At 34.9% G+C, this 12296-nt stretch overlaps 1 protein-coding gene across 6 annotated transcripts in view; it reads right to left on the reverse strand.

Moving 5' to 3' along the window:
- RPS6KC1 (ribosomal protein S6 kinase C1) overlaps nt 1-12296 on the reverse strand; it is a 429258-nt gene that overhangs the window by 416085 nt on the left and 877 nt on the right. For all 6 annotated transcript variants that reach the window (XM_081120807.1, XM_081120812.1, XM_081120810.1 and 3 more), the window contains exon 2: nt 1788-1823. In XM_081120807.1, the coding sequence (XP_080976933.1) occupies nt 1788-1823 (36 nt within the window). The remainder of the gene's footprint in view (nt 1-1787; nt 1824-12296) is intronic.

The raw sequence follows: 12296 nt of genomic DNA on the forward strand, positions 1-12296 counted from the left end.
ATTACTTTCACTGCCATTTTAACTTTATTTATTTATTTTAATTTATCTTTATTGTTGAAAGTATTACAAATGTCTCCTTTTCCCCCATTGCCCCCTCCCCCCTGTACCCCTCCTCTCAGGCCTTCACCCCACTATTGTCTGTGTCCATGGGTTATGCATATATGCATATAAATTCTTACATTAAACTCTCCCCACCCACCCCTGCCTTCCCTCTGAGACTCCTCAGTCTGTTCCATGCTTCTATGTCTCAATCTATTTTGTTCACTGGTTTATTTTGTTTATTAGATTCCACATATGAGTAAGATCATGTGACACTTGTCTTTCTCTGACTGGTTTATTTCACTTAGCATAATACTCTCCAGGTCCCATCAAGCTGTCTCAAAGGGTAAAAGATCCTTCATTTTTAAAGCTGCATAGTATTCCATTGTTTCCCTGACATTTTAGAAGTCTAGATATATAGATATATATTCTTTTCTTCCAAAATGACAGTATTACAATATTCTCTTCATGGCTATTGGGGGCAGGGCAGTGGGAAGGAGTTAGATACCTTAACATCCTAAGAAAAATATTAAGAAATCTGTTTAAAATGTCTTTTATTTAACTATTTTAACCATGGGGGGGGGGGGAACAATTATCAGAATAGATATAGTAAGAAATGGTAATATATAAAAGTCAAAATACATTCTAAACCTGATGTCACATACTCAAACCAACCAGTACCAATCCATCAACTTAAATGTATGAATCAAGCCAGATTTTTCAGAAAGAAGTAGTGGGGCTTGTGGCTCAATAGAGAGTACATACCCCACCCAAGACATTAAAATTCAATTGGGGGGGAAAAAAACCTGTTGCAGAATCACGACTGCTAACTTACAATGTCTGTTTCTTTAGTAAGACAAAAATCCCCAATATACTACGTCCTCCTAATCTTAGTGAAATGAGATAGAGTGACCACTTCGGAAGGTATATAAGTGTCTAATGAATATGTCATGCGCCTGAAACTAATATAATACTGTATGACAACTGAAACTGGAAATAAATTCATTTTTAAAAAAGGAAATGAGCAAATACTAATATGAAAGAAAATCAAAAAACTTAAAATAAGTTCCTCAAATAGGATTCCTAAAGGTATATAAGTATAAAGTAATTACAAATAGAGAACTATGGTTTTAAGCAAAAACATAAGAAACTAGTATCATTTTAGAGAGGGAGTATTTAAAAGAACTTAACAACTACAAACGTTGAAAAAGAACATCTACGCCCAAAGCAGTTCTCCAGGATGTCAACATGTCAACTCAATGTAAAATGGAAATAGATAGAAACCCATAATTTAATATTATAACCTTTAAAATTAATACTAATTACCAATGTTCATTTTTTTATTAAACAGGCATCATGATTTTGAAATAGGTAAACAGGGGCCTTTAACTAATATTGAAATCTGATGAGTGCTACCTATCAGAAAAATTATCACATTATTAATAAACAGCACTATGATTCCTGAAAATCCTATTTATACAATTTAACACCTACTAAAATCTAACACATATTTAATAGGTCTGAATAATTCCTCAAATTCTTATTCATATGCCTTAAAACCTACTACAACTTAAAATGTACTTCATAGGTCTGAAATGGGACGCTTCTGCTACTGTTTTGTGATCTGAAGACAGTCTCCACACAAACATACAAATACAAAGACTGACAATTTAGTTTCCTCAATTGGGCATTTAATTAAATTTTTGTCAAATACATAAAATAAAATTTTCATATGAATAACATGTTACCTCCTGGACATCCTCTGGATTTCTTCGTGAAACAACCTGAAACAAAACATACACAGAAATATCTCATCATTATCAAAATTTAAGATTTCACATTTGTGTCATTACTTTCAACAGTGTTTGTATGAAAATTTCAATTTGCTTAAACGAAAGGAAATACTACATGATATCACTTACATGGAACTCAGCTATATAACTTCACTATCTGAAACACTTACTAAAAAGTTAAGCAGAAAGGCAGCTGCAATACAGTCCACATGCTAAAGTTCATGTATTACATTCATAAGAGAATGCCTCAGGCCCTCACTTTTTCTTGACATTATTCTACCAAACCTGTCTAACCCCCTTCCCAGCCTTCATCTGAACAAAGTACACAGGGACTGTTCTGTATTACTTCTCACAACTAGGTGTGAATCTACAATTAGCTCAATAAAAATTTCAATTAAAAAAAATACAGCCACAATGCTCAGATACATCAATATCTATGAGAAGTAATCACTGACCACCTCATGAAGAAAGAAACAAAAGTAACTTATAAAAACTCATATATAGCATTCAAGGACAATCCTTTGGGCAAAGAGGAGGAGGAAGGACTCTTTCAGACTTCTCTACAAAAGCCAGAAAGTCTAACACCATTTAGAAAGACTTCCTGGCAAAACTCTGAAAAGAAGGTTGAGTGCTTAAATCATCTAACTGAGATGGAGAGAGGAAAAATATCACATTAGATACATAATAGTATCTTGTGAATGTAAAATTCACGAACTTGTGTTACAATATGCATTTTGCAAAAACAAGCAAAAAGATACACCAAACACATAAAAATGGCTGCTATAGATGAGAGGAAGAAAAACTCTTTGAATGACTAGTGACAATACCATGAACTGGGGATTAGGATCAAATCGACACTACTACAGCCCAAAAAAAAACAATTACCACTTCGAGTCAGATGCACCTGGGCTCAAACTGCAGCTCCTCTGCTTCCAGGCACCATCTCCTCTGTAAAACGGAGGTAGCACCCTGACTGGCCTGGCTGTCGTGGACATCAAGGAAGACTCCAGAATTTAAAAGCTAGCTCCCTCTGTCCCTTACTAGAGAATTTAACTATCTTGAAGGGCCCCACCTAAGAATTCCAGAGAGGAAAGGTCTCCAACTTCCGGAGACTCTATTTTCCAACTTTCAGGATACATAAATTTAGTAAAGTCTCTTAGCAACTGTCATTAATTTAGAACAGAGCTGTCGAACAGAACTTTCTCTGCCGATGGAAAGAAATGTTCCCTAACTGCACTGCCCAACACAGCAGCTCCTGGCCACATGCCTGTGTGCGGCTACTGAGCACGTGAAATATGGCCCCTGTGACTGAAGAACTGAATTCTTCATTTTACTTCACTTAAATTAATTTAAATTTAAATAAAAATATGCTAATGGTTAGCATACTAGAAAACAGAGATTTAGAGTAAGAGTCTAGAACAGGTAACTAACAACCATATATTATTTGAGTATTAGATTTTAGCTATTACTTTCATATACCACCCCACCCTTGCCCCACCAAATTATGGTGTTGGTGTTCCACATAATAAAATAATTTAATTTTGCCTCATAAATTTTTCTTATATATTTGTAAAATGAGCTAATAGGAAGAAAACCAGGGATAATCAATCCACCAGTAATCCACCTACCAAAAATAGTGAACACATGGTCACTGGCAATAAGGTTTATTCAGGTGTACCTTACATTCTACAAGTTACATTTTTCTGAAAAATTAATAGACTTCTTGAATTTACAACTCAATCATTTTATAAATATACTAAGGTATCTTACTATTTTAAATAACCTTCCTTTACATGTGCAAATGAGCTTTTTGTGACAAAAGAAATTGTCTCCTGGTTTGGTGTACATATTAGAAGTATCGCATTTTGGATATTCTTCAGGTAAGCCATCCCTGGAAATCAAATATATGTATACTACATCAGTAAAAATATGGTAGCCATCGCTAACATGACATCTACAATTTTAAAACCATCTTACCAGAAATAACCAATGTGATTCTCACTTCTCATCCATACTCTTAGTGGCTCACATGCTTCTGCCATACACTGGGGCTATGATATTAGCAACCAAGACCCTGCCTTCAGGATGCTCACAGTCTAGGGGTACCCATAACTGTGGGGGGTGCAGGCAGGGAGTATATTTCCCAAACTTATTTTAGTATCTCAGAGAACAGTAGTGTGCCAAGCAACAGATTGGGAAGCAATTCACACCAGGTCCTTCCCATGATAATGAATGCTCGCTGTCCAGACCACAGTTAGCAGACTTAAGACATTTAATGTTTTCATGATAATAAGTTACTTAGGTTATTGAAGAAAATAAATAAAATCAAAGTTTAAGTATTCTTAAACTACCAAGTGCAGGTCTTTAATTTTAATCTTACAGGAGAAACTTTTCTTCACCTTCAAATACTTCTCAAAAGGGAGAACATCTACTTATGCAGAGTTCAAAAAATTAAATCAAAAGTTTTTGTTGATTATTAACTATGCCCTTTCCCCAACAGCGCAAGCAAAGCTTAGTGAAAAGCCAATCTAGGAAGTAGAGGGTTCTGACTTCCTGATTCTCCTCTTCTCTTTCCTCTCTGGTTCTTCGCTTCTCTTTCGTAGGTTCCTCATTCTCCCTCTTCCTCCCAGCACTCATGTGAGCTCTCCTACAATCAGTCCTAGACTCTGTTTCTTAGCTTCTTTTTTTTTACTATTAAGAGAGAAAGTCTCTATTTGTGCTAATACCTTTCAAGGCACTATGCTAGGCATGGAGAAAAAAACCTTGACTTTATGCATTTACATTTGCAAAGCATTTTATATTAATGATTCATATTCTATTAATCATATTCATGATTAGTATAATAATCATTATATTAATGATTCATGTTGCCTATAAATTAGGCAAGAGTGGTTATTACAAGTCCCTCTTTTACAAGACCCAGAGACTTGTATACTGTCATATGGCCGTTTACCTTTAGCTGTGGAATTAGAACTCAGATTTTCTGACTCCTGGTGCTCTTTCCACTGTACTAAACTGCCTCCCTCCATGTATCTGTGGTATTTTCAGCAATAATTGTTTATTTACTTCTACAAAACCCTGTCACTATTAGGCTTTACTTATTCTTTCACTTATTCAACAATTTTTAGTGCCTACTCTGCAGGCAGGTACTGAAGTATAATGGAGAATACATCTATGTCACTGAACTATAAAAACACAGTCACTTGCCAGATACCTTACCAAGTTCAACCACTTGGCACCCCCCCATAATGGATTCAGTAGTCCCACATGTGTAATCTCATTTAAATAAGTTAAGAATGAGTCCTCTGAAATGGACACCCAAAGCACAAAAGGGTTAGGATAACATGAGCTGAGCCCAAATGTCCATTAGTAATTCTCTTCAGTAGAACAGGAAAAGTGATGAAAAATAAGAATATCAATCTGAAATCTGAGGAAAGAATATGACCATACTGAAAATGAACAAAATTGAGCCCTTGGACCCAGATATTTATAACTTTTACTATTCTATTAGCAATTATTTCAACAAGGAATAACTCTATTCACCCTGATATAGATTGCTAATACTTAGTAATTTTTCTCTGGGGTGAATTTCAATATTTTGTCATAAAATTCAGCCAAGAAACTCCACAAAAGTTGGAACTTAAAGCAGTGACATCTTTCATTAAAAGTTCATAAATTTCCATTGCTAATGGCTCAGTAAGTACTATATATATCCTGAGAAGTCTTAAGATACATAGAGAGAATTCTATTGCCAGGTCATCTTGAAAATTATTATCCTAGAGCAGTGCTTCACAAACCACGCCGAATGGAATGCTGGTATTCTTTAAAATCAGTGATCTCAAAGGATTAATGATGAGCTCAGTTTACCTTTGTTTGAAAAAGAAACACATAATACATTATTATGCCTTGTAAATCTCCAAAAGGAAGATATATAGTATTTCCCAAGGTCATCTATCCACTAACTTTCTATCTTTATCATATGTTGTTTATTATTTGATTTATTTAGTGTGACATCTACTAAAATCTGGAACACAGTTGGGAAATGCTACTGTAATGTTTGTGGTTCATCTGCCTCTGTTGATGCCAAAACCAAATTCTGAATTTAGGAAAACAAATAAGGTAACTATCTCCTACTGTGCTAAGAAATTAAATATTTTCCTTCATTCTATCATCACAATAACCCTGCCTTGTAGGATGAGATAACCAAAGTCCAAGAGCATACATACAGTAACATACTTATATTAATATGAATAATATTAATCAGTAACAGACAAGACTGGATCTCACAACTCCATGATTCCAAACAAAGTGCTCTTTCCACAACATAACTAAACTGGCCCTCCTAGACGTTAAAATTCCAAGTACATATGCAAAGAATATTCCTAACGCCTGTTAGGTAAATCCATTTTGTCTTTACGAAGAAATGCCAATCAAAAGTGGAAGCAGCACTTCGGCAGAACAGAAAGAATTAAGGAGAAAGGGATTTGAATACTAGCTCTGGCACTAGCCATGAACTGCTTTTTTACCAGTTCAGTAATAAACAAAAAAAAAAGCAATCTTTAAATAAGCCCTCTTGCCTACCCTTAAAGACCAGATGTTGCAGCTTGGCCTGGCCCAGGCCCATAGTAATCAACAGATCATATTATCAGAGCCTCTAAATCCTTTCTAGTGTGCTAACTTATATTATCTACTTAACAAATATTACAAGGTTCCTTAAAAATTAAGTCAAAGGCTCTCTTTTACCTAATTACCATTATAGTAATGATTTTAAATCACCCTCTCAATCCACACATATTCAAAAAAATTGTCTTCTTCGTAAGATTAAGAAATAGCTACTGGAAAACAAAACTATCAAAATTATTCAAATATAAATATTTTATGTCCTACCCAAAAAAAATCACAAAATAAGTCCCTTTACAAAAAAGTAGGTTACATATACATTTTAAGAAGATACTTTTATGAGCAAATTATTTCAAGTCTCTGACGGCTACTTCACTATTAGTGTTAAACTGCTAGTTTAGGGTAATAACAGAGCTAAGAGGAAAAAGTGTTTACAGAAGTAACATGTTTTGTTTTTTTTAATTAAGTGTCAAGACACACATAATCAAACACGAAAAAAGAAAAGAGGGACATGCCCTTTCTTCATTTCTCAAGGATATGACTCTCCAAATGTAGGACAGGTTTAAAAGGATATACAAAAATGTAATGCAACACTATACTGAGCATTTCCCATTGTGGTGATTAGGTAAACTAAATCGCACATTCCTCAGCATAATGCATGCAATCCTGGCTTTCAGACCTTTGACTTTCATATAAATATACTGACACTTTTAAATTGCATTTCATACACACACAAATAGAACTCTGGCAAGAAAAATCAGTGCCTCAAAGCAACCAGCTCACACAGGCAAACGTCCCATTACCAAACTCAACCTCCCGCCCACCCCATCACCTGCATCTCAGCTCCTCTCTCCCTCTTTTCCCTACAGGGCTGCAGGTGTCACTGGTTGGCAAGAATATTTGGACTGGTTATCACCCACCAGCCAGGTAGTCTGAACCCAAGAGACAGCACCTGCACAAATCCTAACTAGACATTCCATATGTTTTAGTTCTCTGGAGTGGAAGAACTCCCACATTAGAGAAATCAATGGGGCACATTTTAGACATTCAACTTTCTAACAAGTTTTTATGAAAGTAATACATTGAAAGGGAGAAATTTCTGCTTTTTACATTATTAAAATCCCAAATCTCAAAAGAGAGAATAAAGAAATTATAACAGCAAGCTACCTCTAGTTAGGCAGGACATTCATTTGGACTGGCCCTGCCAAGGCACCCGCAGGTAGGTCTCAAAATTCAATAAATCTGGAGCTTTTTTCATAGCTAATTTTTTAGGTTAATAATTTTGTATGGCCGGCAAATGATGTTATAAATATCCAAATGCCCTTGGGAGAAAAAAGTTCCCATCCCTGCTCTAGATACCCAATAAATGTTTGCTGAAGTTGTTTTCTCACTTAAAATTTTAGCAATTAGTATACCAGCACCCTAAGTTAAACCTTGAACTTTCAACCAAAATTCAAGGAAATCAAAATCCTAATGTTAAAGAAAATTCACAGTTTAACATAAAATCTTAATATCTGGGTATACATGTTGTCAACAAACAAGATAAAAACAAAAAATTTTAACACCAAACTACTAAAATGTTTAGTATATGAGATAATCTTCTACTAGTAATATTAAGAGTCAAAAAACAGAACATGCAAAATAAAACAAGAACCTGGAGAAAAACTGACCTTGAGAACCATGGTTTTTTCAAAAACTTTAAGCAAAATACATTTTAAAACAAACTGATCTCCCTCCCTACCCCTATGGTTACTCTATTTTCTGAAACTATCTCCAGATTAAGCTAAAACCAAGTATTTCTTCAAGAAATCTTTATGGAACTACTGTTTTAACAAATGAACACTAATAATTCTCACTGCTTTAATACTGGGCATTTATAATAATGTAAGAGGTTAAGGGTTCAAAATTTAGTGGGTTCTTTTATTCCTTTAAAGTGACTTCAACCCTGGCCAGTGTGGCTCAGTTGGTTGAGTGTCAGCTGGTTTACCAAAGGGTCACCGGTTCAATTCCCAGTCAGGGCACATGCCAAGGTTGCGGGTACGTACAGGAGGCAACTGGTGTTTCTCTCTCACATCGATGTTTCTCTCTCTCTCTCTTCTCCCTCTCCCTTACTCTCTCTCTAAAATGGAAAAAACGTTTTAAATAAATAAATAAAAGTGACAAAAATATTACTTGAAATGTTTATGAGTATGCACTACTTTCCAAACAAAAAGCTAACAAAACTAAAAATGAAAGCATGCTGTCACCTGTATATAAAAACTCTGCAATGAATATCATACTCAAGGGTAAAAGACTGAATGCTCTCCTCCTAAGATCAGGAACAAAGCAAGGATGCCCATTCTCATCACTCCTGTTCAACAGTGTATTGTAGATCCTAGCCAGTGCAATCAGGCAAGAAAAGGGGAAAAAAAAGATTGGAAGAAATAAAACTATCCCTTTTAACCCAAGAATTTAAATGCATTTATGCATAACCCATGAACACAGGCAATAGGGTGGTGAAGGCCTGGGGGTGTCAATGGGGGGGAAAAAGAGGGGACATCTGTAATACTTCCAGCAATAAAGATAAATTTAAATATATATATATATATATATATATATATATATATATATATATATATATATCCCTTTTGCCAGACAACATGAATTGTCTATGTAGAAAAAAATTAAAACTCTACCAAAACTCCAAGAACTCGTAAGTCACCTTCTTGGGGCACTGGGTGAGAGAGGTGAAGGAATTAAGAAGTACAACTTGACAGGTACAGAATAGTCACGGGGATGTAAGGTACAGCACAGGGATATAGTCAGTAATATTGTAATCACTAGACATGGTGCCAGGTGGGTACTATAGTTATCGAGGTGATCACTTTGTAAGTTATATAAATGTCTAATCACTAGGTTGTACAACTGAAACTAATATAACATTGTATGTCAACTGTAATTTAAAAATTAAAATTATCTTAAAATAAAGATTTAGTATTAAGCTACAGTTTACAAGGCTATGTGCTATCAAGAGACATAAAAGCACATATCCATATAAATACTTGTATACAAATGTTCATAATAGCTGTCTTCAAAACAACCAAAAAATGGAAACAACCCAAATGTCCATGAACAGGTGAATGGATTAACTGTAGTATAACCCTACAATAGAATAGTGGTCAGCAATAAAAGAATCAAAACACACAACACCAATGAATCTCAAATAATCACGCTGAGTTAAAGATGCCAGACCAAAAAAGGTGCATTCTGTGCAATTCCAATTATATAAAATTCTAGAAAACACAACCTAATCTACTGTAGAAACCTGACCAGTGGTTGCCTAGAGACAGGGAGTGACTGCAAAGGAGCATGGGGGAACCTCTGCCACAATGACTGTGGTGGTGCTTACACAACTATATACATTGTCCAAACTCATCAAACTGTTCACTTAAAGCTGGTGAATTTTATTATATATAAATTATGCCTCAATATAAACAAACTAAAGTCATAAGGCAACACTGTCTTTTTTACAAAAACGCGTACCTTCTGCTTTCCATACTCATTGAAAGAATACTGGCAAGAACTACCATTCGCTTAATGTTGTTGAGAAATCTAATTACGATAAGAGAATTTTGTAAACTCAGCATGATGAAACAACCCCAAAACTGCTAATGGTTCTTTTATATCTCTGTCTGCTTCAACTAAACAATCAAGGAAACCTACAAAAAAAAATTCCAATTCTGAATAGAGGTACTTACTCTAGATAAAAATTAATAAGCAACACAGAGTTTAATTAGGAAATCTTCCAGAGAACTGTTAAAAATAAATAAATAAATATAAAGGATATTTAAGAAGATGCAAAAGCTTCTATACTACCCAAAATTTAATAATGGTACTTCCAATGATTCTAATTCTACCCCTACATAAAGAACCCTGCAAAGAACAAGAATATAGAGAATATTCCCTAAAACTGAGAGTAAATCAGTATTAGGAAACACAGAAAAGACAATCCTAATTTTTATCTCATGAAGTTCTCCCAGGAGAGTACTACTTACCAGGTTAATTCTCCTGAGGAAAGATGTTTTTCTCCTTAACTCTCAAAAAATAATAAATATTTTACTTGTTTTATTAATATTATGCACAGTTACTTTTTAAGTATATCTCCGTGTTGACCCTCAAACATTAAAATTAAAATCTGTAACATAAGCAATAAATGAGTACATAAACATTTACAAGAAGAAAGGCAGTGTAAGCAATTTTCAAGTTCAAATAGCCACAGCAATATGTAGTATGAATATTACATAAATTTGGTTAGGTCTGAGGCAATGTGCTACTTTATGTCCTAATTTATGTTGTCATGAAAGTTAGTTCAGTAAATAGCTCACAGCTTAAGAAAAGATATCTAAGATCTGAGTTGGGCTAACCTTTCCTTTTGTAAAGTAAGAATACAGGTAATTATCATACACAGTTGCTATTCAAGTTCCACACACATTTATACCTTCAAGCCTTTATGGGCTCTCTCCCTTCTACACATCCTTCCACCTATGATGCCCTCTCCTTTTACCCCACCTGTCTGGATCTTTCCCATCTTTCACCGTGTGTGTGTGTGTGTGTGTGTGTGTGTGTGTGTGTGTTTTATGCAACCTTGCTTAATTCACTTATTAGTTATAGGAGTTTTGGGGTAGATTCTTGGAGTTTCCTATATAGATGATCATGTTATTTGCAAATTGGAATACTTTTATTTCTTCTATCTCATCTGTATGCCTTTCCTAGCTGTACTGAAGTAGCCAGACCTTCCAGTACTATGCTGACTGTCAGTAGTGAGAGAAGACATATTTTATGTCTTAGGGAAAAAAATATTTAGTCTTTCCCTATTAACAGAATAGGAATCATTTTGGGGGAACGAAATGTAAGCAGAGTGCTATGTGCCACTTTTAGGACTGGTCTACCAAAACTTCTAATGTACCATCCCTAACGTTCAATCTCTATTTCACCACCTGTCTTAATTGGTACATGTTCCCCGATCCTTTGAGCCAGAACAATTTCTGTCTTCTGAAATCCTATAGCTCTCTCCTAGTCTCCTATGACACTTAGCACTTTCTGTCTTGTACTATACTTCTTCAAATCCTCTTCTACTATGAGTATCCTTAAAAGGAAGGTCCATGCTTTACTCAGCCTGGTATCCCTATAGCATTTAGTGCCTGGAACTAAACATTTATTGAGTGTGTCACTTTGAACAGAGAGGGGAAACGTTCAACAATGTTTTTAGACATTGTGTGCCATGAGCTGCCTTAGTTGTTATAAAAGGAAACAAATACCAATGATAGTGGCCTATTCTAAATCTACTAGAAACATAGACATAAAAACAGATTAATACAATGTAATTGCAGTGTTATAATAAGGGATGAACAGGATGCTATGAGGGGAACATTACATATGTTGAAAACGTTCCAATTCCACAAGTTATATTAGGAAACTAAGCCTAGATTTTCGAACTCTACCACAAATGACTACTATATCCTCCAAATGGATCCTATCTGTGCCTCTCCTTTTTTAACAATTAACGATGATGATAAAGCTAACCTTTCTTAATTTTGTATATAACTTGGAGTTAAGGCAGAAGCTGCCTCAAATCCCAGATGTGCTATGGACTTGCAATGCCAAGTTGGGCAAGTTACAAAACTTCCTTCAACCTCAGTCTCCTCATTAAAACCAGTATTGACTCGGGTGATGTGTACACAATAGCTAATATACATGCATACTCATACGTACATACATTAGACTTAATTATATTATTCTTTCTTTTCCAAGAAGAGAAATACAAACTCTCTTTAAAAGGAGCAAGAGCAATGAAACATAAAGCGG

This window comes from Miniopterus schreibersii, assembly GCF_964146895.1.
Source record: "Miniopterus schreibersii genome assembly, chromosome: 19".
In the NCBI taxonomy this organism is placed as follows: domain Eukaryota; kingdom Metazoa; phylum Chordata; class Mammalia; order Chiroptera; family Miniopteridae; genus Miniopterus; species Miniopterus schreibersii.